Source organism: Bos taurus, chromosome 7 (assembly GCF_002263795.3).
Source record: "Bos taurus isolate L1 Dominette 01449 registration number 42190680 breed Hereford chromosome 7, ARS-UCD2.0, whole genome shotgun sequence".
In the NCBI taxonomy this organism is placed as follows: Eukaryota; Metazoa; Chordata; class Mammalia; order Artiodactyla; family Bovidae; genus Bos; species Bos taurus.
The window spans coordinates 20378908-20406789 of NC_037334.1; the positions used below are offsets into that span (position 1 = coordinate 20378908).

The window sequence follows — 27882 nt, forward strand, 5'->3', positions numbered from 1 at the left end:
GCGAGGCCGGAGTGGGCGTCTGTCTGCCCCTGCCTCGAGTTTGGTCACCAAGGTCTCCCTTTATCTGACTGCCCCCAGGCCTCGGCCCCAGAGGTGGACGGACGCCCAGAGCGGGTGGGAGTGGTGGCGCCTGCACCCCTGCAGAGCCGCCTCGGGCAGCAGCACGATCTTTATCAGTGACTGGGTGTATAGACAGGCGGGGGCCGCTGGTTGGTGGCGGGACAGTAGGGTTCCAGGCCCCACTGCCGGTAGTTCTGGGCGGTGTAGCGCGGGCGCTGGGGCGCTGACAGGTACCGCACGTAGTCAGACGCCCGCCATAGCGGTTCCACCCCGAAACGGTGCCTGTTGATGGCTGTGGGGCGGGGCCAGGACCCGGTCACGGCTGGCCCCGCCCCTTGGCGGTCCCGCCCCGAGCCCCGCCCCCCGCCCCCCCCCCCCCCCCCCCCCCCCGCCTCACCGAATTCTTTGCCCCTGATGGGCCTGTCCTTCCACAGCACGCTTCCCCACCGAGTGCTGGGGTCTGTGTACTGGGCGGGAATGATGGGGTCGTACCAGGCCGTCTCCCGCAGACGCTGGGTGTAGGCTGCGGGGTGGGGGTTGGGGTCAGCTCCGCACCTCCGGCCCCACCTGTTTTCCAGGCCTGGGGACGGTGGGGGAAGGTAGGGGCGGGAGCTCACCCGAGGGCAGGCTGCGCTCCCGGTGGCCATAGCACCCGTGCCAGCGGGCATAGGCCTCACGGTACGGGCTGTCCGGAGCCCGCGGGAGCGTGTACCAGGCTTCCCGGGAGTCCGAGTTGGTCAGGCCCGTGTACCACAGCTGGCCGGCCGCGTCGCGTCCCATGGGCGTGTACTTCCAGCGCGTGGCCTGTTTGATGGCCGGAGTCCAGCGGGGCCCCTCCTGGGACAGGTAGTCATCGCTGTGGGCAGGGGGCGGGAGGAAAAAGACTGAGCTTGCAGCCCCCCTGCCCTCCCTGGGCCTCTCTCCTCTTTGCTGGCATCTCGGTGCAGAGGCAGAGGCCCTGTCAGAGGTGCGGGAGGCTGCCCCCGTAGCCCCTCCTCCCTACCCCATCCTCCCCGACCCCCAGGAGCCTCTTAAATGTTTCTTCACCTTTTCTGCTTTTCTTGCCTCTACCAAGTCCCTTGTCCAACCTCACAGACCTGCAGGCCCTTTCCTCCAGGAAGCTACCCTGGCCTGGAAGTGTGCTGGAAGTGGTCACAGCTACAGCTGAGTGAGTGGCCCAGGTTTACCTGTCACTGGTCTGGCCTGGGAGCCATGGGCTGGGGATCCAGGGAAAACGTGTAGAGGGGCCCAGGCTCCCAGGAAGTGCCCTCACCATTCCTCCAAGTCCCCAGGAGCACCTAGGTGCTAAGACTGGCTCACATTTAAAGAAGCACCTATGCCTCCTGTTCCAGGGGCCTCTGGTACAGAGCCTCTCCCAGGCTAGCACCTCAGGAGGGCTTCCCGGAGGAGGAGGTAACAGTGATGTGAGGCGAGCAGCTCGTGTAAAGGTCGTGGGGCAGCGGGGGAAGATGTAAGAACTGAGGCTGGCAGAGCCGGGGGAAGTGGAAATATGCTGATGGTGACACTAAAACCTCAAGGAGGCATCATTAAAACTAAAGCTCCCCTTCCAAACATCCCAGCAGCACCACTGCCCAAGGGACAGAGGTGGGCACCTGCGGTGACCTGGCAGTCTAGCTCCAGGGACGTGGGTGCCCCAGGGAATGAGGCTGTGACCCCAAGATGGTGCCAGCAGGGCTGCTGACTAAACCATCTCCTATGTGCCTGCTTGGGGTTCTCACCCCACAGGGCAAACTAGAAAGAGGAGAGCGTGGCCTGCTGTGTTTGGGGCACAGGTCTTGGGAAGTGGCCATGGGCTGGGTTTGCTGCTTGCAGGGAGGGGAGTTGCGGGACCCTCTGGCAAGCCCTACCCTTTTGAGCTACAAAATGAACTGAAACCACAAAGCGCACGTGGTTTGTGGAAAGGAATTTAAACAGTCTAAAACAACACACAATGAAAAGTGTCTGTGTCAATTATTACCTCAAAAAATAAAAACACTGCATTACAGCTGAAAGAAAAATGTTTTTTCCCTAATAAATGAAGGCTTCTCGGTCTAGAATCGAGAGACCTACTGGCATTTAAATAAACGTGTTGTGCTTAGTTGCTCAGTCGTGTCTGACTCTGTGACCCCATGGACTGTAGCTCGCCAGGCTCCTCTGTCCATGGGGATTCTCCAGCCAAGAATATTGGAGTGGGTTGCCATGCCCTCCTCCAGGGGATCTTCCTAACCGAGGGATGGAACCCAGGTCTCTTGCATTGCAGGTAGATTCTTTACCACCTCAGTCACCAGGGAAGCCCACTGTTTAAATAGAGCACTGAAAAAAATTCATCTCCCATGCCAGCCCTGACCCCCCGTTATTCCCCAGCCCTCACAGCAGTCCTGTACTCATTGCTGTCCATTCCCTTGCAGCAGCAGTCTGTGCATGCACCCGTGTCCCACTGCACACCTGTGGGACCCTGCAATTGAGGTGGCACAGCTTTTCTTAATTTTCTTGGAAATGCAGCACCCAAGGTACTCGCTCCCCTTTTTTTGTAAAGCTGGATAGTATACCATTATAGTTTATTAATGATTAATGGATCTTCTAGTGGGTTGAAGGTGTCACCCAAGTTCCTGTCCACCTGGAATCTCTGAATATGACCTTATTTGGAGATATGGTCTTAGCAGATTAACTCCAGAGGGGGTGGGGCTTCCCTGGGGGCTCAGTGGTAAAGAATCCACCTGTGCCAATGTAGGAGACACGTGTGCAATCCCTGGTCCAGAAAGATCCTACATGCCGTGAAGCAACTAAAGCCTGTGTGCCTACTGAGACTGTGCCTTCAAGCCCAGGAGTCACAACTACTGAAGCCTGAATATGTGCTCCACAGCAGAAGAACCTGCTGTAATGAGAAGCCCAAGCCCATGCAGCAACTAAGACCCAGCACAGCCCAAAAAAGGGTCACGCTGGGTCAGGGAGGCCCTAACATGACCCTGATGCAGACTCCCAGTAAGGCAGGGGATCTGGACGGGCAGGGGAGAAGATCACGTGATGCGGAGGCAGTGTGGGTTATGCCTTTACAAGCCAAGGGATACCACAGACCGCCTGCACCCCCAGAGCCCAGAGGGTCAGGGGACAGGCGCCCCCTTGTGGCCTCAAGAGGCCCCCAACCCTGCAGACAGACAGCTTGGTCTTGACCTCAGCCCCCGGAGAGGGGAAGAGGGTGTATTCTGTGCCCCTTGTGGAGACTGGTCCAGCAGTGTGGGGTTCACAGGACCCTCTGCTCTGCTGGCTGTGTGCGTGCGTACGCTGTGTGTGTCGTGCAGGTATGAACCACCACGTGACCTGCATCAACTCCTGCCAGGTCCCAAGCCAGGCACGGGTGGGAGGGGATGGGTGCAGGGAGCAGCCAGGTTAGGACAGGGGAGCCTTTATGGAGAAGGACTGAGGCTGGTGGGAAGCAAACCCGGGGAGCGGCACAGGGCAGCACATGCTCACCTGTAGAGAGGCGGAGGGAAATCCACTTCCAGGGTCCCCCGGGGGACACAGGGCCAGGCAGCCTGCCGCCTCAGGGTCTGCATGTCTGCCTCTGCGTGCCTGGGGGCTCCTGCCTCCAAGTCCTGTGGGGCCATTGTTGACAGCAACAAAGGCCACCCCAGTGTCCTGGCAACAGCTGGGCCTACTGGCCCCCATCCAAGCCGCTGCCTCCCTCCCTCAGGAGAGGGGCCTGCGTTGGAGCTCTTGGGTGGGGCCGGCCCGGGGCTCGGTCCACCCGCCTCTTTTCTGTCCCCCAACACCCCCACAGGGGCATCTTGGAACAGAACCAACTTTCTGAATTCCCCTTCCACAATCTCAGCTCTACCTTCTCCCCACATCCAGTCCTTTACCCAGTTTGAGAGTCTGCACACCTGTGTTCACAATAGCACACACCACCACAGCCAGAGCGGAAGCAACCCAAACACCCACCAACCGCAGAACAGAAACCCCAAGCAGGGTCCTTCTGTGCTGGGGAACATTTCTCAACACAGAATGGAGTGATACACTGACACGACCCTAAAAACACGACGCTCAGTGAGAGAGGCAGACACAGACGGGCACACAGGATGTGACTCCACTGATTGGAAACATCCAGAACAGGCTGATCCACAGACACAGAGGTGGGTTCCTGGTGGTCAGGGGCTGGGGAGGGGGAAGAGGGGGGTGACTGCTGATGGGGATGGGGCTTCTTTTCAGGAATGTAAATTCTGGAACTGAACAGTGATGATGGTAGCACAACATAGTATACATACTAAAAACATACTAAATTGTACACCTTAATATGTTACGCACATTTCACCACATGCAAAAAATACTAACAAATCTAGAACCTGGCTGTCTTTTACCATCTCCAGTGGCTTGTGGCCATAGTCCTGCCAGCACCTGCCAGGGCACAGCCTCCTCCCTGGTCCCTTCCCACCTGTGTCCAGGTCTCCACACAGCAACCTGGTCCTGTTCCACCTCCCTGGGGGTAAAGGCCCAAATCCTCTCCTCGGCCCCCCAGGCCCTGCCTGACCTCCCCCGTCCCTTTCTTTCCTTCCCCTCCTCCCTCTCTCCCCCTTGCTCATTCTGCTCCACACACACAGGTCTCCCTCCGTTCCTCCAACATGGTCCTGCTCCAGGGCCTTTGCACAGCTATGCCCACGGCTTGGGGCACCACCTCAGCCCGGCTGTTGTCTGTGCCCCACATTGGACCCTTGCTCCCACCTCAGCCCTGGGCTCAGAGCTGCCTCTTCCCAAGCCCCCCACCCCCGCTTCACGCTGTGCCTGCCACATGCACTTTAACACTTTACTGTCCACTCACCTGCAAATAGAAGCTGCTCAAGGGCAGGTCTGGACTCTGGCCTCCCTTGTCCCCGCTGCCCAGGACAAGGATCTTCACAGGATGTACCACCAGTCATGGGCATCTGCTCACTGCAGGGGCCTCACCTAATTTCTTCTAGGACCCCCTGGGGGGCCCATCCAGTGTCGCAGCTCCTCCAGCCTGGCTGCTTTCCTCCCCGTCTCACCCTCAGCTGTCAGTAACACCTTTCCCCTTTGTCAGTCTAGGAGCAATGGAAACAAGTCCCAGCCCCCTCCCCAACCACTCCCCCAGCCCAGGGCACTGAGCCAGGCCTTGCTGCATACTCATACCACCACCCCTGGGTCCACCCTCTCACTCCCACAGAACCTGCCACAGCTGGGCTGCAAGGATCAGGGATCCAAGCCTTCGGGGACACTGGCATTCCCTGTTGACCACCTGCAAGTGGCCTCCTCAGCCTGTTGACACCTGCTTGTGACATTCAGGCTGCTCTGGGGTTACGCTGAGTGCGGACCATCAGAGCCAAACACATCGACAGACTGACAGCCCCACTGGGCATGACCACGTGGTTGGCTCTCCCACCAGCCGCCCGCTCCCATGCCCAGCCCTGCCACTGCATTGGAAGACAACACATGCTTCATCATTTCTACCCTGTCTGTGCCCTCAGGTGCGGGGCCCACAAGTAGAGCCAGGCTGGGTGCGGTAGACACAGGACTGTTTTCTTATTAAAAAAAAAAAAAAGACTCAAACAAAAATAAGACCTGGACCAATGGGCATACACATGTCTGTACACACTGTCCCTCTGCCCCCTGCAAGCAGCTTGGGGCAGGCCCACCCTTCCCCAAGTTCAGACACCCGCCCACCCTCTGAATGCTAGGGCTTTAAGAGCTGTGACCCCTGTTTTCCCCAGGGGTGGGGGCAGGTCACTGCTCCCTGCCAGCGAGCCTTAACATTTGGGGACCAATTTACAGAAACACAAAAACAAATCCAAAGCAAAGTCACAAATACGTATGTACACATGCACACGCTGGCTGCTGAGGGGCAAAGGTACTCAGAACCAAGAGCAGGGCTTCTGCAGGGTCCGCCCCACCCTGTCCACGCCCATCCATGTCCTCTCGCCTCAGAAGGGAGGCATGCTCGGGCCCCTGGCCACAGCTGCCTAGCCTCCCTCCTCCGTCTCCTCCAGGTGCAGCGGAAACAGGGTGGAGCATGACAGAGAGGTGGGCCCAGAGCCAGGGGAAGCTCAGAAACTTGTGGGGGACCCTGGGGTGCCCCCTGCCCTGGCTGAAGGCGCAGAGAGGACCCACTAGGGTAGCCTGGAAGGAAGGGCTGGGGAGGGCCAGGCACCCACAGGACCTGATCCTTGGGATCGATTCTGCCCTCAGACTACCCTGACTGGTCACCCTGCAAGCGCCAAGAATCACAGTTGCCTGTGACCCCGTGAGCAACAAGGAGGGCTCAGCTGGGGTAAACACATGACAGTGGACAGATCCCCCTAGAGTTCTCCTCAGATAACAAGTCCACCTCGAGATGACCTCTGGCATGTAGCATGCCTGGGGCCTGCTCCCAATGTCATGCACTCAGAGTCAGTGGGGGGTGGCCGGGTCAGGGAGAGCAGAGGTGGCTGCAGAGACCCCCTTCAAGAGGGTACGTCCCTGTGATCCCTCCTGGCCGATGGGCGTGGTGTCCAGCTGTCCTGTCCTGTGGCAGGCGTGGGCGGCGGCGGGCACATGCTTCCGGGCATAGCATGCAGCCCTGATGAGGCAGTGGTGGTGACAGGTGATGGAAGCAGCCAGTCCAGGAGTTGTCCTGCGCTGGGCACGCTGTCCGAGCCGGGGCCGCCCAGGGTGGGGAGCCAGAGCCCCACTCCTGCTGCTGCCCGCCCCGGCCCTGCCCCAAACACCGGCCAACAGGGTTCGCAATCAGGCTTTAATGCAATCTTCAGGTTCTCTCCAGGCCCGGCTCCCGCCCCACCCTACTGCCAATCTTGGGCTCATGTGGGGGGGAGCAGAGAGTCCATGCACGCTGACAAGGTGTTGCTCTGCGACCAGGACGGCCGGTAGCTGTGGGTTTACCGGATCCTAGTGAAGAGGTTGAGGACGGACACAGACTCCTGCGGGACACACAGGGGCAATGCTGAGCACTCAGCCCAGCCCCGCCGCTCAGGCGTGGGAGGGAAGCTCTGCCCGGAGGGACCCCGAGGCTCTGGGCCAGGAGGGGCCTGTGTGGGCACCGAGCATGGTGAGCGCCCCAGGATGTGCAAGGGGGCCAGGTGATGCAGAAGCAGAGGGGTGGGGGGTCCTGGAGAGATCCCGGCTGGCAGGGCGGGGGGGGGGGGGGCAGGATATGCTGGGGGCACACAATTGGGAACATCTGGCGCTGATACCGACCCACTTTACCTTTGTTGAACGGGTTTTGCTAAAGACATTCCAGAACCTCAGTGTCTCGTCTCCAGCACCGGTGACGATGGCCTCTCCGTCAGGGGACATGGCCTACGGGAGGAGAGAGAGGCCACTGTCCCTGAAGCTGCAGGCACCCGGGGAAAACATAAAGGACATTCTGCCTGCTGTGACGAGGGTCTCGCTGTGTGATTCGGCAAAGGACTCACTGGCTTAAGGACAAAACTTTGTTTTGGAAAACACCAAAATGCTGACGAGGGCATGTGCGTTGAGAAGGGCTCCTGTCTCCAGACACGTGAGAATGGTTGCTTAGTGAACCGTCTAGAGAAGACCTGAGCAAGTACATGGGGGTTATCTGCAGCATCTTCCACTTCCATGTGCAGGCAGACACCTGGAGATCACACAGTGGGCAGAGCCACCGTTGCTCACAGGGCAGGGAGCTGGTGAAAGAGACTCAGAGTGACAATGCCACAACCTGTCACTTGGTCCCGGGGCCCAGAGCTGGCCCAGATGGGATGACAGACCTGGGCGGCAGGGTGTACTGCCTCTTGGGCCTGGAAGGGAGACTCACCAGGTACAGGACCCGATAGGAGTGCCCGGTCAGCTTGGCCACCTGGGTCAGAGAGGGATACTTCCAGACCAGGATCTGGTTCTGTGAGTAGCCGTGTGTGCTCACCTAGGGGACAGAAAGGGCACTGTGCTGGGGTCCCAGGCCCCCAAAAGCATCCACAAGGCACAAGAACACAGGGCCTGCCTGAAGGGTACAGAGACTAGCAGGTGACAGCCCCCAGCCTGGCTCCTTGGTCCACGACTGGACTGACACGGGGACCACATTGGCAATGAAAGCCCTTGGGCCTCTCTGAGGGTCACTGGGTGTGGGCACCTTGAGGTTCTGCCAGACCTGGCTGGCCGGGGCCTGACCGCCTGCCCCCACTGCCGCCTACCCATCCTGTACCCCAACACTCACCAGCTCGTTGGCGTGCTTGGACCAGGCTAGGTTGCACACCTGGGAGCCAGTGTCAATGCACTGCAGCGGCTGCCCCGTGAGCGTGTTCCAGAAGCGGATGCAGCGGTCAGCTGTGCCACCACCGGACGCCAGCAGCCCGTGCTGGTGGGGGGACCAGGCGATAGCCTTGACAGCAGCCAGGTGCTCTGTGTACTGCTGCACGGGGCTCAGGCTCGAGTGGTTCCATACCAGCAGCTGCAGGAATGGGGCTGTGAGGCTGGCGTCCCTCGGCACACCCCCATTACCCCTGCTCCACAGAGGGGGCTGCAGGGAGCGAGGGGTTGGCCTACCTTGTTGTCGTTGCCCCCCGAGGCGAGAAGCTGGTGGTCGGTGGACCACTTGAGCCCGCACACCTCTTGCCGGTGGCCCTGCAGCCGCCGCTCTGACTGCAGGGGGGGCGTGCGGATGTCCCTCTGCAGGATCATGCGGTCCCGGCTCCCGGATGAGAGCTGGTCGGCGTTCCAGGCCAGCGCCCCTGTGGCCAGGTAGAGGGTAGACTGAGGATGTGGCCTGGCCCCACAGCACAACCCCACCCTTGCCCCCAGGTGGCTCCTCACCGACACGCGCCGTGTGGCCTTCCAGCATGGACAGCTTCTTCCCCGCAGCGGCATCCCAGATCTGCACGAAGCCCTTGTGTGTGCCGACAGCCACCAGGTTCCCCTAGGATGACAACATGGGCGGGTGTCAGGCCCAGATGGGGCCCTCCCCTCCCCCTCCCTCCAAAGTCTCTTAACACATGTGTCATAGGATCCTCCTCCTAGGAACCCAGGTAGGTAAGTCATATGGAGCTTAGGTTTGTTAAAACCCACATGACATGCGTGCGCAGAGATCCACATGCGTCAACGTGTGGAGCAAACTTGCCCACCCCCGTGTCTGTCATCTAATCAGGCTGAGGACAGCCAGGGCGCAGATGTCACTGGGGCTAGACAAATGACCATAAGGCTCCTTCCGGGTATGCAAGGCCCCCACCACTGTGGAAGCCCCTTCCAGTGAAGTCCAGTCAGACCTCCCCTGTGCCTACCCTGCCCAGCAAGGGGATGGAGCTGGTGTACTGACCCTCTCAGACCAGCCCACGGAGGTCACTGAGTCCCCTTCCACGGAGAGGTCACAGAGCCGGGTCACCTGGTGGAAGGTGTCATGTTGGTGCAACAGATGTGGGGCCCACTCCTCCTTTAAGGCCCAGATTGTCTATCCATCCACCCACCCACCCCTTCACTCTCTCATTCCCTCACACCTCAGGCCTGTGAGCCACGGCCTCACTGTGGGCCCCAGGAGGTAGCTAGGAGCTCAGGGACACACACAAGCACAGGGATGCTGACTGCACAAACTGGAGGGGCACGGGCATCACAGCCGGGGGGCCCTGCAGCAGGCGTCAGCCACGGGCTGTAGGGGATGTGTATGCCGGTGTGCCGGTATCCCTGTGGGGGGCTCCACTTGCTTTCTCTGAACCCACCAGCATGTAGTTCTGTCCCTCAAACATGCCACCCTGGGGGCCAGCAGCCACTCAGAGGAGGGGGAGTTACTGCTGGGTGGGGGCCCTGTGCTCAAGCCAGGAGCAAAGACTCTAATTCCTGGAAGGCAGCCCAGGGCAGGGATGGTCTGCACCCTGAGGAGACGGGGTAGGAGAAAGGGGTGGCTGGGAACTATCCAGGGCCCAGCAGCTTCCCCATCACTCACACAGGGCCTGGCCTGGCTTGGCCGCTCCCTAGCACCACCCTCCGCAACACACACACATGTGCACGCGCTCCGCGGAACCCACCTGGCTGGTGCAGGCACTCCACAGGTACACACAGGTCCCCAGCCCCACACTGAGCACGTTGAGGGAGGACCAGTCCACCAGGTTCAGGTAGAAGTCATCCTGCAGCTCGGGAGCGTCCAGGACCTTGAACGGGATCTTGGAGATCTTGCGCGTGGGTTTCCGTGGAGATCGCAATAACTTCTGACTGCAGGGAGGGGGCGGGGTAGTGGCTTTGCAGTGACTGCACGGACCTCACAGTCTCCCCTTCCAGCAGCCCCCGGTGTTTTGGGCTCATCCTGACTGACACTATGTGACTCCAGACCTGTGGGTGACCCCATGGCCACCAACCCTCCGTCATGGGTGCTCAGCCGACCTGAGCGTCGATAACCCACTTCCCCTCTGCCTGGAGCCTCCTCCAGGAACTTCCCTGACCTGTGCACAGCCCCTCCCCACCCCGTGCGGGTCTGGACTCACCTCTTATTGCTGACGGGGGACAGGGAGTATGGGGACACGTCGTTGCCATCATCGGGGCTGGAGCGCTTGGTGCTGAGGGAGTACTGCAGGTGGGGGATACCTCTGAGCGGATGCTGTGCCCCAAAGCCCTGGTGCCCTGAGCCCCTGGGGGGAGAGCACACAGGGCGCCAAGCCGCAAGTGCTCTGACTAGAGACACGTGTCCCCAGCAAACCAGGCCTGGCCCCTGAGGTGTCCTCCCACAGGCTTGCTGGCGTCCGCCCATCTTCTCCTGCCCCCACAGCCACCAGCCCCTCAACTCAGAGTGTCAGGGGGTCCCAAGCCGGGCCCCTGACACTGCCCTGGGGCTTGCGCCTGAAAGGGGTGTGGGTGGCTTGGGGTGAGCCTGGTGTGAGGCAGGGGTTAAAAGGGCCCCCACCATCTGGGACTCCAGCCCCCAGCAGGGCTGAGCAGGAGGCGGCGGAGGCCAGCAGACTCACCGTGAAGAGGCCCTTCCTCTCAGGTGTGGAGGGCTGCAGCCGGCGGTCCTCTGTCTGTGGGTCCTGAACCTTCTCAATGCCAGCGCCCAGCAGCTCGTTCTTGAGCAGTGCGGAGTAGGCCAGGCCATCTGTGGGCACCAAGCTCCGTGAGGCCAGGCGGGGGGTGGGGGCCTGGGGCTGGGGGGACCTGAGTGCTGACCTTTGCCATTGTCCGAGGTGGCGTCCTTGGCTTTCCGGTTCTGGCTGGGGGACTTCTCATTTTCCTGTAGGTGGAGAGGGGAAGGAAGAGTGAGTGGGAAGGATGGGCCCCTGCCCCCAGGCTGCACAGTCAGGGTCTCGCCCTCCACCCTCGACAGCCCCTCACGTTGATCCTGTGGAAATTCACGCTCCAGTTGGCACCAGCTCGTGAGGGGATGAAGCGGTCTCCATGCTTGCTGGGGGAGGACACGGGGGAGTTGGCAGGGGTCAGGGTTCGCCGCATCTCCGCCACCTGGAAGGACGGCAGGGTGGGCTGGGTGCCTCAGAGCGCCCAAGGCCAGTGTCTCCTCCCTGACCAAGGCCCCACCCGCTATGTCTCCTTGTCCGTGGCCTCTGGGCTAAGGGTTTGATCTTGGGAGTAACCCATGTGCTGGCGCCTGTGAGTGGCACCACGTCTGAGGCTCAGTTCGTGTGTCCCACTCCCTGGGCAGGAAGTGGCCAGAGAGCGAGAGCCCAAGTGCAGGCACCGCCACGAGCTGCAATCCATCTCCCAGGGTCACACACGGACAGGAGTGGGCGGCAGAGAACACAGAGCGTCCAGCCTGTCTCCCGCCACCCACAGCCTGTGTCCCGTCACCCACATCCCCACACTGTCTCTTCCCGGGCCCCGGCGTGAGGCAGTGGGAATGTCCCAGGAACGCCCTTTCTCCTATAAGGGAGGTTCAACTGTGCTCCCCAGAGAGATATGCTGAGGTCCTGCCCCTGGGACCTGGGGTGCGACCTTAACTGGAAATAGGGTCTCTGCAGGTGTTCTCAAGTTAAGATGAGCTCACATTGGAGCAGAACAGCCCCAAACCTAAGGCCTGTGTCCTCAGAGGAGACAGAGACATCAGCACACAGAGGAAGGAGACGCAGAGACAAGGCAGAGGTGGGGTGGGCAGGTCTGTGCGCCCAGGAGTGCCAACAACCCCAGACACTGGAAGAGGCAGGAAGGAGCCCACTCTGGAGAGCCTGTGCAGAGCCAAGAGTGCTGAGAAGCAGTGGGCACAGCCTGCCACGTGTTGGGAGCCTACAACATGGTGGAGGGGGTAGGAGCTTGGGAAAGAGAAAAACAGCTCCCCCCATTGCTCTGTCCCAGTCCCCCAGAGAATGAGGGGTCTGTGGCCCCAGCAGCAGAGGAAGTGTGGGGAGGTACTAGGGGGTTCACACCTGGGTGTGACCATGGGGAGGACGTGTGTGTCACCTGTTGGGCACCTCTGTTCTCAAGGGACAAAGCCCCGCGGCTGAGCACAGCCCCCACCAGCCCCACCCCACCAGCTCCACTGGGCAGGGTGGCGCTGGCGCACCAGCCCCAGCACTCACGCACGGCATCGTGTTTTCGTTCTGGATGACGATCTGCCGCAGGAGGCGCCGCTCATAGTCCTGGTCCATGGTGAGGCGGGCAGGCACGGCCCCGCCAGCCGTGCTCAGCGGCCCTGGATGGCCTGGTGGGGAGAGGAGGAGAGGTCAGCGCCAGCAGACAGCGGTCCCTGGTCGCTGGTGACCACGGGGTACCCTGGGCGACAGCCAAGTCCCCCTGCTATGTGGGTGGGGGGTGGGCCCTTCCCCCAGGAGCCCAGAGGGCCGTGATGGGGCAGACAGGCTCCTCTCTGGTTGTCCTGTGGGGAACCTGCCCCCAGGCCCCCTCCTCTTCCCACACAGGCCCAGGTCTTGCCACCTCTGGACCACATCCTCGCTCCTACGGCCCCTAGAGAGGAGGGGTGGTGCTGATCCCTCTTTCTCTAAGCAGAGCAGCTTTGATCCCAAAGCACAGAACAGGGGGCAGGAGTCGGGAGGGGGTCCATCAGCTGCCTGGCCCTTCCCACGGAGCTGACTGGGCACGAGGCCTGCCTGGTGGAGGGATGTCGCCGCCAGTGGACAGACAGGTTCCCCCCCAGGTCCCCCAGTCAGGAGGCCTCTCTGAAGACCGGAGTCAGAGTGCGGCATGAGGGGAGGCTGAAGAGAGAGGCCTGAGGCAGGAGGGCTGTGCACCTTCTAGGACAGGACGCCTCAGAGAGCAGCGCACCCTTCCCAGGGGGACAGCAGACCTGGGTCCGGGGTGCCCACGACCACACGCGAGCCTGTCACCTGCCCTGATGGAGGGCAGCATGAGGCTGGGGAGGGGGCCAAGCGTTGTGCCCCCAGCGCCCGCCGCCTCTCCCACCACCATCAGTCTACTCCTCCAGCTGGAGGGCCATGTGCAGGTGGGGCCAGCCAGCTCCAGCCCCTGAGCCTCCAGGCCAGCACACAGCGGTGACAGACCAAATACGAACTGAGAAAGCAAAGCCTGGCCAGAAATTAAGTTTACTAATACAAACTGCTAGATGTAGTGCCCTGGCGAAGTCCACTCCTGCCTTAAAAATATATATATGGTAAAGTACCCATGACATAAAATTCACCATCGTTACCGCTTCTAAGTGCACAGCTTAATGGCACTAAGCACACTCCCACTGTTGTGCAATCATCCTCCCGTCATCTCCAGAACTGTCCCATCTCCCGAACTGAAGCTCTAGGCCCATGAAACACTCATTCCCCATTCTATCCCTGTTAAACACTTGACCCCCCAGCCCCTCTCCCGTTAACTCTTCAAAAAATCAAATATACACAGTCACATGACCCAGCAAGTGCACTTTGAGATAAATGCAGATATACACCCTGGAGAAAGGAAACAGACCCACAAAGAAGCCAGTATTCAAGTGCCTTTACATACACTAGTCACAAAAACCAAGAAGAGAAACCCAAAAGTCGTCAACAGTGAACAGATGAACGAATGTGGTCCCTCCACACAGTGGAGTCACTCAGCCTTAAAAAAGGAAGGAGGTTCTGACACCTGCCACCCCAGGTGGGCCGAGGACACGATGCTCAGTGAGAGAAGCCAGACAGAAAAGGTCACACTCTGTGTCATTCCACTCTTAGGAGGTCCCAGAGTCGTCAAATCCATGCAGACAGAAAGGAAATCAAAGAACATCTGCCCTTATACGTGACCACAAGACTACAAGACGCTCAGGTGGCCCTGCCTACGTCCTACTTCCACACCTCAGACACAGACTCCCCGAGTTCCTGGGCCTAACCCTGGGCTGAGGCAGAGGCACTGGCATGAGCCTGTCTGGTCCCCGTCCCTCACTGGGACTGTGCCACGCACAGGGTGTCCTCAGTGTGGCTTTGGCCCAAAGGCAGATACTTGGCCAAAGCAGAGCCAGTGGGGTTCGACCCTGAGGGGCCGTAACACAGCCACCAGTCACCTGTGAATTTTCTGCCTGCACCCTCTTGCAAAGATGAGGACGGCAAGGCCGGGCAAGGGGTCAGGGGTCAGGTGGGGCACACAGGGATCCTGCCTGGAGGTCCACCTGCCCTCCCTCCCCCACCCCAGGCCCATGGCACCCCCTCACTTGGCCTGGGGCTCTTCTGAGCCCGTGCTGGCCCACATCCCTGTCATGGACTTCCCGCTGAGAGAAATGGGCAGGCAACACCGCCAACTCCCACTCCCATTTCAGGTCAATCTGTGAAAGAAGCCACCTCTTCATGACCACTGGCATCCTGTCTGGCAGAGGTCCCTGGACACGTTTTGTCCACTGTGGCCGCAAGACAAAGCCTCTGAAATGCCTGCCAGTCATCTCCTTCTCTGGCCTTCTACTCCTCCTCCCCCAGGGGGCCCGTGAGCAGGCTATGAGCAGGCAGGACACTGAGAGGAGACACTAAGCTCTGTTCCAGCGTCCAAGTTAGGTTAGTGGCTGTCCCTGCTTGGCAGACACAGAAACCAGGCTCAGAGGGCTAACTTCCCAGCCCAACATACTGAATGTACTCCGCAGACCTAAACAGGGCCTCAGCTGCCGTATGGCAGGCAGAAAGCTCCCTGGAGCCCACGTGCTCAGGGGCGCCTCCTCTGGGGCCTCAGCTCAGGGATGGCGAGGGGGTTGCCCACAGGGCTGATGGAAACCACGGTCTCTCTATTCACAGACCAAAGCCACAATGTCAACGCCCCTAGCGGCTCCTTGTGTGGTCAGATGGCAGGGCCCAGACAGCAGTGCAGATGCAGGCCACACACCTGAAGTTAAGCACCCAAAGCACTGAGGTCATTGCAGAGTACGTGGAGACTGGTTTTCTAGGATGCACAAAGGAGCTGCTGCTAAGACGCTGAGTGTCCAGGCACCGGGTGTCACTAAATCAGCACGCCCACGTGAAGTGCCCTTCGCCATCTGTGGGCTACGTCCTGACAGGAGAGTCTGCAGAAGGCCGTGTGGTGGGCAGGCGACTCACTGCTGACAGGTGTGGCTGCTGAGGATCAGAGCGGTCCCTAGTCCCTGACTGTGGCTGCGTTCCTTATATGGCAAAACGGGCTCTGCGGACAGGGTCAAGGCCCCTGAGATGGGGACAACCCAGGATTCCCCGGGAGGCCCAGTGTCATCACAGGGTCTTTATAAGAGGAAGGGGGAGGGTCAGAGGCAGACAGGAGATGCTGACTCCCGCCTCATACTGCACAGCTCCAGAATCAGAGGACACACCCTTGCCGCGGAGGAGACACTCCCACCCGCTGTTGGCAGGAGCCGAAATCTGGCAACAGCTTTCAAAATCTAAAAACGCACATCCTTTTTGACTTCTAAGAATTTCCCCTTAGAAACTCTGGCACACGTGCAAACCCATGTGTACAGGGAAGCTGCTGTACGCAGGCCGCTCAGGAAAGCAGGGGACAGAGCTCAGATGTCTACCTGGGGGGCCTGGCCTTTTTCCCCTGCTGCCAGAGGCACTGCAGTAAAGGGGTGGGGGTCTTGGGGACCCACTGCACGCACAACACGCTGTGCAGAACAAGCTGTTTTCAGAAGGGTTAGTCGGTCGGCTCTGGGAAGAGGAACTAGAGGACAGGGTCTAGTGAGGAAGGAAGCCCTGGTCTCCTGCCTTGTCATTGTGCTTCTTGGATTCTGTGTCTCGGGAACTTGCCAGCCATTCACAGAAATAAGCAGCCAGACACAGCAGGGGTCACGCACACCCGGCATGAGACCGGAAGAGTCTCCATGGTAGGGGCATGGCCAGCTGTGCACAGGAACACTCTGCCCCCTTTGCTTGTCTCCTAACTCCTGGGTTTCCAGCCGCTGCCCCACTGGAGGAGGCTTCCCCTGCAGTTTCTCACCAACTCCTGACCTCGCCCAGCCCTCCAGCCTGCAGGATTTCCAGTTACCAGGCACTCAGTACAACCTAGTGGTCCTCATCAGGGTGGTTCTGCCCTGGGGACACCGGGCCGAGTCTGGGGACATCTGTGCTTGTCATGACTGTGGGTGCCAGAGATGCCACTCCACACCCCAGTGCCTGTCACGGCCCCCCAGAGAGGATGATCCGATGCAGTGCCGGGGGGAGCCCTACAGGGCCAGGCCAGTGAAATGACAGAGCATGGGCTGGCCCTGGGTTGGCAGGGACCCAGGGGCCAGAAGATAACCCAGTGTCCAAGCCCCAAGAGCCCTCCTGACAGCTGGGGTCCCACCCAAGGAAGAACACAAGGGCAGGTGCTCACCTCCAGTCACTGCAGCCCCAAGGGTGAGTGAGCAGAAACCACCCCTCCCTGAGCCCACAGAGGAAATGAGGTCAGACAGTGGCCTGTGGGGCAGGACCCAGGATAGTAAGCCCCTCCCACTGTCGTTGGCGAGGCCTCCTCAGGTGAGAGCAGCATCCTGGGCATACCCCTGGCAAGTTTGTGCCAGGCCCACAGGGCCGTCCCCTGCTTCCAGCAGTGCTCAGACCAACTGCAGGTCCTTTGGGGCCTTGCTTATCTTGAGAACCGCTCCCGCTGTTTTCCTGCTGTGGGGCTCTGAGGCCAAGGAGACACCCCGTGATGTGGCTTATGACTCAGGACTCCAGGCAGCTGCTGGCCTCCCCCATTCCCAAGGCACTGCTGACATCCCAGCCATCCAGGGCACTGTGGGTGTAGAGCAGCCCCCCAGGCCCCCACCTGTCTGATGCTAGGAGGATCCCCCCAGTTGAGTGGATCACTGATGTCCCCAGACACAATCCAGTGTCCCCTGAGGGGGGGGGGGGGGCGCAGCATCACCCTAGAGAGGGTAAATCTGGCCTCTGGGAGGGAAGTCACACAGGCTCCCCAGAGGCTCTCTGAGGACACAAGCCAGAAGAGCCCATGGGGACTGCATCCCGGGGGATGGGACTGCTCCCAGCGCTGTGGGGAGGCTGTCAGGACACAGCTGATGGCAGGGACACGAAGCCCACCTGTGCCCCTCCAGCAGCCAGCAAAGCACCAGACAGTCCAGGTGCATGACTCAATGCAGTCCCCAGACTCAATTCTATCTCTGTTCCACAAAGGAGGAACCCTGGGGCTCAGAAGGCTGGTGAGCACCCTGGCACCAGCAGGCCAACCGTCTAAAGCTCCCAGGCCCTCTGGGGATTGGTCATTACAGCTAGGGTGCAGCAGCACCAGTTGGCTCCAGTGGGAGCTATCCAATTAGGGGTCACGGTGACCAATACTGGGGCTCCTTGAGAACCATCATCATGGGGCACAGCCTCTGAGGGGGTCCCTAACCCTCCAGGAGGCACCCTCCCGGCCCATGAGGCGTGCAGGTGAAGAACCTAAAGACTGTGGTAGCTCTGGTGCCAGTCCATGGCTTCCTGACCATCAGCCCCTGAGAAGGCAGGGTAACTGGTCGTCTTATTCCAGCCAGACTCTGAGGGGTGGGGGAGAAGTCCCACAGAGAGACCCAACCAGAAATGGGGGGTTTTCCAATCTTCTGCTCCCAGCAGAGTCTCTGCTTTTGCCTTTTCCACGTGGGTGCAGGCCGGCCAGCCCTGGCAGATCCCCTTCTTGCGATCATCACCAGGCCCAGGGCGGGCTGTGGAGGGGGACAGAGCTGGCTGTGAGTCTGGGCTTCGACCCTTACTGGCTAACTGGCTCGGGCAAGCAACTTCTCCTCTCAGAACCTGTCTCGTCATCTCAAAAGTGGGGAAAATGGAGTAACACCACAAGTGCAGGGGTGAAACCGGGTGCAACTTCCATGGAGCAGCTGGTAGGAAGTCTAACCCAAAGGGGACGCTAGGGAGCGGAGCTGGTCTCCCGGGCTCAGTGAGGGGTGCACAACAGGTCCCAGCCGCACCTGCTTCCTGCCCATCCACTGCCCAGCAATATAGGCTGTGCGGCATGTGGGGAGCACAGGGCAGGGCCCCATCTTCTCCCCTACTGTTCCTAGAGGTGACAAGGACTGGTCTCCCCTTGTATAAGGGAGGATCGTCCTGAGAACATGAGAGGAGTGGGATTCCCGCAGGCTACAGGGCTGGCCGCGGCTGTACAGACGTTGACTCCTGACTAGGACCTGAGCTCTGGGCTTTGCCACAGTGGAGGCACAGACAGGGACCTGAGCAGGGAGTGGCTGCACCTGCAGACAGAGAAGGCGATGGCACCCACTCCAGTACTCTTGCCTGGGAAATCCCATGGACGGAGGAGCCTGGAAGGCTGCAGTTCATGGGGTCGCGAAGAGTCGGACACGACTGAGCGACTTCACTTTCACTTTTCACTTTCATGCATTGAAGAAGGAAATGGCAACCCACTCCAGTGTTCTTGCCTGGAGAATCCCAGGGACGGGGGGGCCTGGTGGGCTGCCGTCTATGGGGTCGCACAGAGTCAGACACGACTGACGCAACTTAGCAGCAGCACCTGCAGAGGGGACCCAACCAGCTAGCAGCCCCTCATATCTAAGGACAAGGAAGGACAGGCCTGAGGATGGCCAGAGTCAGAAAGGGCTGCGCCCAGTAGGGGACAGAGTGTCTTCCAAGTGACTAAGGAGCATCACTGGGTGGGGAGGCCCGGAAGTGCACCTGGGGAGCCTCTTCTTGTCATTCGTTCATTCACTCACTCATTTAGCAGAGGCTTACAGCCCCATGTGTGGGCAGGTGTAGGAGCTGCCAAGTAGGCAGGACTCACAGCCTGGAGGCATGGAGAGCCTTGTCAACACAGCTCTCCTGCCCGTGACCATACCCCCAAGAGAGTCTCACTTCCAGGTGAAACTGCCACTCTAACCCTCACCCTCACCTCTTAGCTCACAGGGCACCCCCTCCCGTCAGACTGGGTGAAGCTTTCAGGCTTTAAGGGCATCTAGGTCTGCAGCAGCTCAAAGGATGCCAACCTACGGAAAGAAGAAGGACTTGAGCGCCACAGCAGTGACTCAGGACCATCTATCTATATGATCACAACTCCTGATCGTGTCCCACCAGGACCCCAGAGCCTTCACAGATCTCTGCCTCGGCCTGCACACCTGGGCACAGGGACCTCACCCCTCACAAGCAGCCGTGAGTGTCAGAGGTACTTCCTCCATCTCCTCACTGTGGTTCCCACCCATGGGTCCAGAGTGGGAGTGGCAGAAGGAAAAGCCTAGCATGTTGAGGGCAGCCCCCTCCACACATACTGATACGCAGTCAGGTTGTTCCCTGTGGGGACCCTTCTGGGCACTGTGGATTTGAGCAGCATCTCTGGCCCCACCCACTGATGTTGCACCCCCCATTTTGATGGGGACCCTCTGGTTTAGGGGACTCATTAGGGGGAAAAGTTGCCTCCTCCGATTCTGAAGACTAGCACTGACCTCTCAGTGCTCAGCCCTTCTATGAGTGCAGACAAACACTCACGCCTACCCCCTATTTGTTCCCCCCACCTCCTCAAGCGGCCTCCCCGTCACCATGGCAGCCTGACCCTGCCTCCCACAGCAGCTTCAGGCCTGATAGAGATGACACTCTCACTGAGGGTCACAACCCTATGACTCCCAGGCTAGTTCTGATCTGGGGAAGAGCTGGGGGTTGGAAGGCATGGTCTGGGGGGAGCACACTGGGAGCAGGAAGAGGGAAAGGTTACGAGGCTGTCACAATCTCCTGGGCTGTGCCTTGGGGCGGCTGGTGGCAGGGGTGGGGAAGGATGGGGCAGGGGCTTGAAGAGAGGTGGTTTAGTGGGCTTGTGGGGGGCTGGGATCTGCTTGCTCAGTTGAGAAAGCAGGTGGTCCTAACAAGATGGGGGGGTGGAGAGGAGGAGTCCCAGGTGAGGCTGGGGGATACAAGGGAGGGGGGTGGGCAGGTCTGAGGAAAGGGCCACCTTTTCTGGACACGCCACATGGCACCTAGGGCAGGCTGACGGGCTGCTGGCCACATGGGCTGCAGTCAGGAGCCAGGTCAGATGAGGACAGGAAACTGAGGGTGAGGGGAGGCCATCAAGAATGAGCAGAGATGCCCTAGCCGAGATGGAGAGGAGGGTACCCCTGTGTCCCCAGCAGCTCTCTCTCAACAGACAGAAAGTGCCAACAGCCCAGGGGCCTGCCAGCTGGCACAGAGACATCATGACAGAGCCCATCCACACACAGAATTATCCAGCCACAGAAAAGAGGACATGCTACAGCATGAACCCCAAAGACATGATGCTCAGTGAGAAAAGCCAAACACGAAAGGCCACATGTTGTGTGATGCCATTTATACGAAATGCCAGGAATAGGCAGATCCAGAGACCAAGAGTGGGTTAGTGGTCGCCAGGGGTGAGAAGGGGCTGGGAGTGAGCGCTGATGGAAATGCTCTGGAACTACAGTGGTGACAGATGCACACACCACATAAACATACTGAAAACCACCCAACTGCACAATTTAAGTGAGTGAATTGTGGAGCACAAGGATTTTACCTGAGTAAAGCTATTACCCACAAAAATCAGATAATAAGAGAAACATCACTGGAGCAGTTAATCCTAAAGGAAATCAACCCTTAATAATCACTGGAAGGACTGATGCTGAAGCTCCAATACTTTGGCCACCTGATGCTAAAAGCCAACTCATTGGAAAAGACCCTGATGCTGGGAAAGATTGAGGGCAGGAGGAGAAGGGAGTGAAAGAAGATAAGATGGTTGAATGGCATCACTGACTCAAAGGACTTGAGTTTGAGCAAGCTCTGGGAGATGGTGAAGGACAGGGAGGCCTGGTGTGCTGCAGTCCATGGGGTTGCAAAGAGTTGGACACGACTTAATGACTGAATAACAGTGGAGGAGACTGAAAGACAGAGGGGACGGTGCAGGCTGCCGCGTGAGCAGCGGTGGGACGACTGAAGGAGGCCGGGCCAAGGGGGGTGCAGTGTGCGCTCTCGCTCCCTTCACGCCCGAGGACGCTGAGGCAGGAGGAGGCAGTCACTTGCCAACGACACAGGACACAGCCGTCGGGGCCACCAACGTCCCGTGGAGACTGTCACTGGGGGCTGGGCCCTGCGCCTGTCCCTTGATTTAAACACTCCCTGCCTGCACTGGGCAGGCTCCGCAGCAAAGACTTGGGGAGGGAGTGAGGGGCAGGCAGGCCAAGACCAGTGGAGCTGACGAGCTGGCTGACACAACGAAGCAACAGCACTGCTCCCAGCAGCACTGGGAGCTACTGGGGCAGTAGAGGCAGGCCGAATACCCCTTTCCCAACTCTGCAGGCCACTGGCTCCCTGTGCCAATCCCCAAGATGGACTGCCCACCCTCTATCCGCTCCAGCCAGTACTCTCCAGCCCCAGCTTTGCAGGGCACTGACACGGAGACTCTGCACTCATAGGCTTTGGTCGGTGCTCTGGTTCCAGGCCTCCAACTTTGGCACCGTGGACTTTCAGGATCAGGACCAGATCACTCTCAGTAGGAGACCATCCTGGGTGCCACGGGGTATGGAGCCCCATCTCTGCCCCACCCCTTCAAAGTTAGGAGCCTCCCCAGTCGTGACAACCATAGATGTCCCCAGACATCACCAGTGTCCCAGACAAAAATCTCCAGGTCATTATAGGGTGCTCCAAGTCGGCTGGTTTCTTTAAGAACAAGTCCCTTGATCTCCAAGTCAGCCCGGAGTCCCAGACAGATTGGAAGATAGATTGGCTTCTGATCCTCATCCTTCTCAGTAACACTGAGCGAAAGGTCCCCACAGCCACCACCACCATGGGCCTCCCAAAAGGCAGAAGTCCCTGGTACACAAAACCTACCCCAGTCAGCAGCCCCAATAAATACGAATGGCAGGAGACTTCCTGCAGCAACAGAGGGCCCAGTGTGAGCTTCTATGCAGATCTGCTTCTAAAGCCTTGTGAGGCTTCAAGGTCCCCCGTGCCCAGCCCCAGACAGATGCTACCAGCCCAGGCACAGACTCTGAGACCTTCCTGGGCAACAGTCCTGGCAGCAAGCTGGCCAGCGCAGTCACAGGAGACACTGCCCCCACCACAGCAAAGCAAGTGTCCTTTGAGCCAAGCATTGTCTGAGGACCAGGGCTCTGGGTTTCGGAGAGGCAGGGCCTGCATCCTTAATGGAACCCTCTGGGAGCAATCAAACCTCACTCACGACGCAAAGCACCAGCGAGTGGCCAGCACACTTTCCTCTCTTAGGTTCAGAAGAAACACGAGCCTGGCGTGGCCAAAACAGAAGGGACCCTCCACATCACAGGCCACGAGGACGCACGAGACAGTCTGCCCATAAGTGGGCTGGGAGGTGTTCCAAGCAACAACGTGCACCACTCTGGGGACAGCCCCCCTACCCCCACATCTCATCAGCTTCCAGAGGACAGATCCAGCCCCTATCATCAGGAGAGACCCCCTCAAAGGTCTTCATTACACAGACAATCCCACCTGGCCCCATCTGGGGGAGGGATCTGGCTGCCATGAGGTCTTAGTGGACGGTTTTTCTTTAGGTAAGTTGTCCTCACTCAAGGGATGGTAAGAAGTGGGGTGGAGGGGCACAGAGGATGGGGTGTTGCCTCAACAGCCAGAGGCATGAGGTCATTGCTCAGTGTACCAGGGTAAGGGTGGGGGAATCTAGTCCCCAATCTGAAAGGCCCCGTGAACTCCAGATGATATGATGGGGGAAAACAAAACGGGTTAAGGCTGGGACACAACAGTGGAACTCAGGCTTTTAATTGGCGGCAGGTCAGAACAGACAAGGCCAATGGGAGGCGGGGGTCAGTTTTTAGTTGGGGAAGAGGGCTGTGATGGGGTGACTGTGGCCTTTCCCAAGTGGCTGCGCTTGTGCTTGGAGGAAGACCAGAATGACCCCGGGCTGGAGGGCGGTTGGGCACAGCCAGGCGGTCTCAGATTTTGGTGGAGTCAGCGGCGAAATGGAGAGGTGGATTCTGGGTGGGTCGTGGTGAGAAGGGGACAAATTGGGAGGGAGGGAGGCAGGAGCAGAAACCAGAGGGGCCGGGAGCCAGAGGGGCACTTAGGTATTCAAAACTCGTCGTCTAACTGCTTCCGTGTGCCAGGAGCAGAGGGGGCGCGGTGAGTACAATGGGGAGCGCCGACGGATAGGGTCTCCGCACCCTCAGCCCGGTTGTTCAGGGTCCACAAGGTTGGATTGTGTTTTATCCGGGTGGGGACGGGGGTTGGTCCAGGCCTGGGTGAGTCGTGACAGCTCGGGGGCGGGCGGGGGGCAGTTTCAATTTGGGCCGGGCCCGAGCTCGGGAGACCCGAGGTTGACAGGCCAGAGATGCAGAGTACGATTAGGGCGTCGGCCGGCCGTTTTGGTGGGCGGAGTGGGGAGTCCCCCGGTTTAGGGGTGGTCAGAGCTCAACCTCATAATTAGAAAGAAAGGGGACGTTGACCTCGCGGGGAGATGGCGGGCTGCAGGTGGCTCGGGTTGGGGAGGTCACCCAGGGCCTGGTCTGGGGGAAGGCTCGGACATGGGGGTTCGGACGGGAGGTGGGATGCTGAGGTCACTCGGGCCTAGCTCAGACTGGGAGGCGGCGCTCGGGGGTCTGGCCGGCTCCCGGAGCGGGGCTCAAGCCTGGGAGTGGTGGGCCGGATCGCCGGCTCGTTTTCGGGGACCCAGGACAGACCCACGCCGCTGCCAGGCCCGGCCCGGCTCCGGCGTCGCAGCTCGGGTCCAGGGGGCGGGTCCCCAGACCTCAGCCGCCTCACCTGGCTCGCTCCCGTTCGCCCTCTGGCTCCACCGGCCCCGCCTCTCCCGGCGCCGCGACGCGCCCACCTGCGCTGCGCGCAGCTCCGCTGCGTCCGGCCGCGGCCGCAGCTGACGGGATCCCGGGCTCCGCGCTCTTTAATATGGCGTCGGCCGCTACTCCGCGGCCTCCGGCGCCCTCCTCCGCCGCGCGCGCGCTCCCGCGGCCGGCCACGCCCCCGCGCCGGCGCGCTGCGTGCCGCCGCCACGCCCCGCCACGCCCCCGCGCGCCCGAGCATCGCGCCCGCGCCCCATCACGCCCCGCCCAGTTCTCGCGGTTGCGCCTGCGCGCCTCGGGCATCTCGGGAGGACGTGACGTAAGTTGCGATTCGAATCAATACAGGAAGCATGGCGCGACAGGTTGCCCAGGGCAACCGCCCCTGAACCGGATCTGCGGCCCTGAGGAGGCGGCTATGTGGGAATCTGGGGTAGTGACCCGGTTCAGTTTAAGGCGTGGTTCTTAGAGGACCACGCAAAACAGGTGCCCCCTGGGCAGACCCATCATCGCAATGAATGACGCAGTCAGACCCCCAGATAAGCGCAGGTGGGTGCGCTTTGCTGGTTGTGCAAACCCCACTGCCTGTTGAAACACATTTACTCACTCATTCATTCAATACCATATTACCGTCCTCTTGGGTGCTCCTCCAGATCCTCCAAGCAGGGAACTGAGAAATGTAGTATTTCCTGTGGTGTCAATAACCAAAGATGTCACAGTCATCAGCAATTGTAGCCCTCCAGTGTGAGCCAATGAACCTGAGGGAACTTAGAAAGGAGAAGAATATCTACCCTCTATCAGCGCTCAGACTACAGTCACTCTCTCTGGTGAGCCCAGAGGAACTCAGGGTGTGAAAACAGGATATGGTCCCCAGATAGCTGAGGTGCATATCAAAGGAATGATTTCACTGAGCCCAGACTCTAGCATCTTCTCATATAGAGAAAAGCACTAAATTTCTTAACTTGGGGTTAACCTGGTTTTCTTTAATTCACAAAATTACTTTGGACGTTCAGACTACTTGCCTTTTGTTGCAAAACTTCTATGTAACCTGACTCCTAAACACACACACACACACACACACACACACACACCACTCTCCTCCAAGCAGTTCTCTCAGGGTTACTTGAGATGCTGCCTCCTGGACTTAAGTCCTAAAAATTTCCTCCAAATAAAACATAACTCTCAACCTCTAGGTCACTTGTATTTTTTTTTTCAGTCGACAAAACAGATAAAAATCTCTGTTCAAAAAATGGGCAAAGGATCCAAATGGACGTTTCCCCAAAGAAAAGAAATAAATGGCCAACTCATGAAAAAAAATACTCACCACCTGCAGTACAGGGAGAAATGCAAATCAGATCACCAAACTACCACTTCAGGCTACTGGATGGCTGTGATTTAAAAAAAATAATAAAACACCCCCCTTCCACCATCACTACTCAGGAAATAAAATGTTGGCAAAGGCATAGAACCCTCATACATTGCTGGTGGGATTGTAAAATGGGGCAGCCACTGTGGGAACAGTTCAGCCAGTGCCCATAAAGTTATATGTAGAATTACCAGATGACCCAGCAAGTCCACTCCTAGAATTGGAGATCTGTGTGAAAATTAATAAACAGAAGCTTCATTTAAAATGGAGTTAGGGAGTTCCTTGGCAGTCCAGTAGTTAAGACTGTGTTTTCACTGCTGTGGCCACCTGGATTCAATGCCTCCTATAGTAGCTAAGATCCTGCAAACCAAAAAAAAAAAAAAAAAACAGAGAAAAACAAGTCAGAAACCCAGAACTTTGCCTGCTTTCTTTGTTTCTTTTTGGCTGCACTGGTCTTCCTTCATTGCTGCCTATAGGCTTTCTCTAGTTGCGGTGAGCAGGGGCTACCTTTGTGGCAGTGCATTTTTTTTTTCCCATTGCAGTGGCTTCTGTTGCAGAGCAGGGCTCTAGAGCTCAGGTTCAATAGCAGTGGCTCACAGGCTTAGTTGCCCCATGCCATATGAAATTTTCCTGGATCAGGGATCAAACCCAGGTCTCTTGTATTTGCAGGTAAATTCTTAACCACTGGACCACCAGGGAAGTCCCAGAACAGCATTCTTAAATCTTATTGTAACTGAATATGAACCTGTGGAGCCTTCTAGGAACTAGGTCCTACCCCACCCCATGTCCTTCAACAGCCTCTTGTCCATAGAAAAACTTTAGACTCCTAGGTCTTCCTCGAATTCCAAAGGATAAATTTTATCAGTGAAAGTGAAAGTCGCTCAGTCATGTCCAACTGTTTGCAACCCCATGGTCTATACAGTCCATGGAATTCTCCTGGCCAAAATATTGGAGCCTTTCCCTTCTCCAAGGGATCTCTAGTTCCCAACCTAGGGATCGAACCCAGGTCTCCCACATTGCAGGTGGATTCTTTACCAGCTGAGCCACAAGGGAAGCCCAAATTTTATCAGAGAAGTGAGAAAATGCAGAAAGAAAGGAAAACAGTCAAGCAACACAAAATAATATTAATTTAGACATTAAAGTCAAGGAAAGATATACTCAACTGAATGCAGAGTTCCAGAGAATAGCAAGGAGAGGTAAGAAGGCCTTCTTCAATGAACAATGCAAAGAACAGAGAAAAACAACAGAATGGGAGAGACTAGCAATCTCTTCACAAAAATTGAAGGTATCAAAGGAATATTTCATGCAAGGATGGGCATGATAAAGGACAGAAAGAGTAAGGACCTAACAGAGGCAGGAGAGATTAAGAAGAAGTGGTAAGAATACACAGAATTATACAAAAAAGATCTTAATGACCTGGACAACCACAATGGTGTGATCGCTCACCTAGAGCCAGACATCCTGGAGTGTGAAGTCAAGCAGGCCTTAGGAAGCATTACTACCAACAGACCTAGTGGAGGTGATAGAATTCCAGCTGAACTATTTCAAATTCAAAAAGATGATGCTGTTAAAGTGCTGCACTCAATATGTCAGCAAATTTAGAAAACCCAGCAGTGGCCACAGGACTGGAAAATGTTAGTTTTAATCCCAATTCCAAAGAAGGGCAGTGCTAAAGAATGTTCAAATTATCATACAAGTGTGCTTATTTCACATGCTAGTAAGGTTATGCTCAAAATCCTTCAAGCTAGGCTTCAGCTGTACTTGAATTGAGAACTTCCAGATGTACAAGCTGGGTTTAGAAAAGGCAGAGGAACCAGAGATCAAATTGCCAACATTTGATGGATGATAGAGAAAGCAAGGGAATTCCAGAAAAACATCTACTTTTGTTTCATTGACTACACAAAAGCTTTTGACTATGTGGATCACAACAAACTGTGGAAAATTCTGAAAGAGATGGGAATACCAGACCACCTTACCTGCCTCCTGAGAAATCTGTATGCAGGTCAAGAAGCAACAGTTAGAACCTTGCATGGAACAAAGGACTGGTTCAAAATTGGAAATTGAGTATGACAAGGCTGTGTATTGTCACCCTGCTTATTTAACTTCTATGCAGAGCACATGAAGCAAAATGCTGGGCTGGATGAGTTACAGTGTGGAATCAAGATTGCCAGGAGAAATATCAAAAACCTCAGATATGCAGATGATACCATTTTACTGGCAGAAAGCAGAAAGGAACTAAAGAGCCTCTTGATGAGGGGGGAAGAGGCGAGTAGAAAGCTGGTTTAAAACTCAGTATTCAAAAAACTAAGATCATGGCATCCGGTCCCATCACTTCATGGCAAATAGAAAGGATAACAGTGGAAGCAGTGACAGATTTTCTCTTCTTGGGCTCCAAAATCACTGCGGATGGTGACTG

General features: G+C 57.9%; 2 protein-coding genes across 5 annotated transcripts; both read right to left on the reverse strand.

Moving 5' to 3' along the window:
- Positions 1-154: 154 nt before the first annotated feature.
- TEKTIP1 (tektin bundle interacting protein 1) lies at positions 155-3614 on the reverse strand. Its single transcript, NM_001077082.2, is given in 4 exon segments — positions 155-352; positions 458-583; positions 678-916; positions 3532-3614. Coding segments are annotated over 4 exon segments (627 nt in total). The 3' UTR covers positions 155-173.
- A 1954-nt stretch (positions 3615-5568) lies between these two features.
- On the reverse strand, positions 5569-24270 carry FZR1 (fizzy and cell division cycle 20 related 1). 4 transcript variants are annotated; one of them, XM_059888229.1, is made up of 15 exons: positions 24069-24270; positions 19222-19315; positions 12525-12646; positions 11329-11454; positions 11164-11227; positions 10965-11092; positions 10488-10570; positions 10035-10218; positions 9332-9397; positions 8833-8935; positions 8566-8750; positions 8237-8470; positions 7841-7945; positions 7261-7362; positions 5569-6983 (listed from the first exon to the last, which is right to left on the reverse strand). In XM_059888229.1, the coding sequence occupies exons 3-15, from the start codon at positions 12591-12593 to the stop codon at positions 6942-6944; spliced, it is 1491 nt and encodes a 496-aa protein (XP_059744212.1). In that variant the 5' UTR covers positions 12594-12646; positions 19222-19315; positions 24069-24270; the 3' UTR covers positions 5569-6941. The 4 variants fall into 4 exon arrangements, with proteins under 4 accessions (XP_059744212.1, XP_005209006.1, XP_010805283.1 ...); XM_005208949.3 differs by lacking the exon at positions 19222-19315; NM_001037609.2 differs by lacking the exon at positions 19222-19315 and having other exon boundaries at positions 6786-6983; positions 7270-7362; positions 24069-24209.
- Between the last annotated feature and the right edge of the window lie 3612 nt (positions 24271-27882).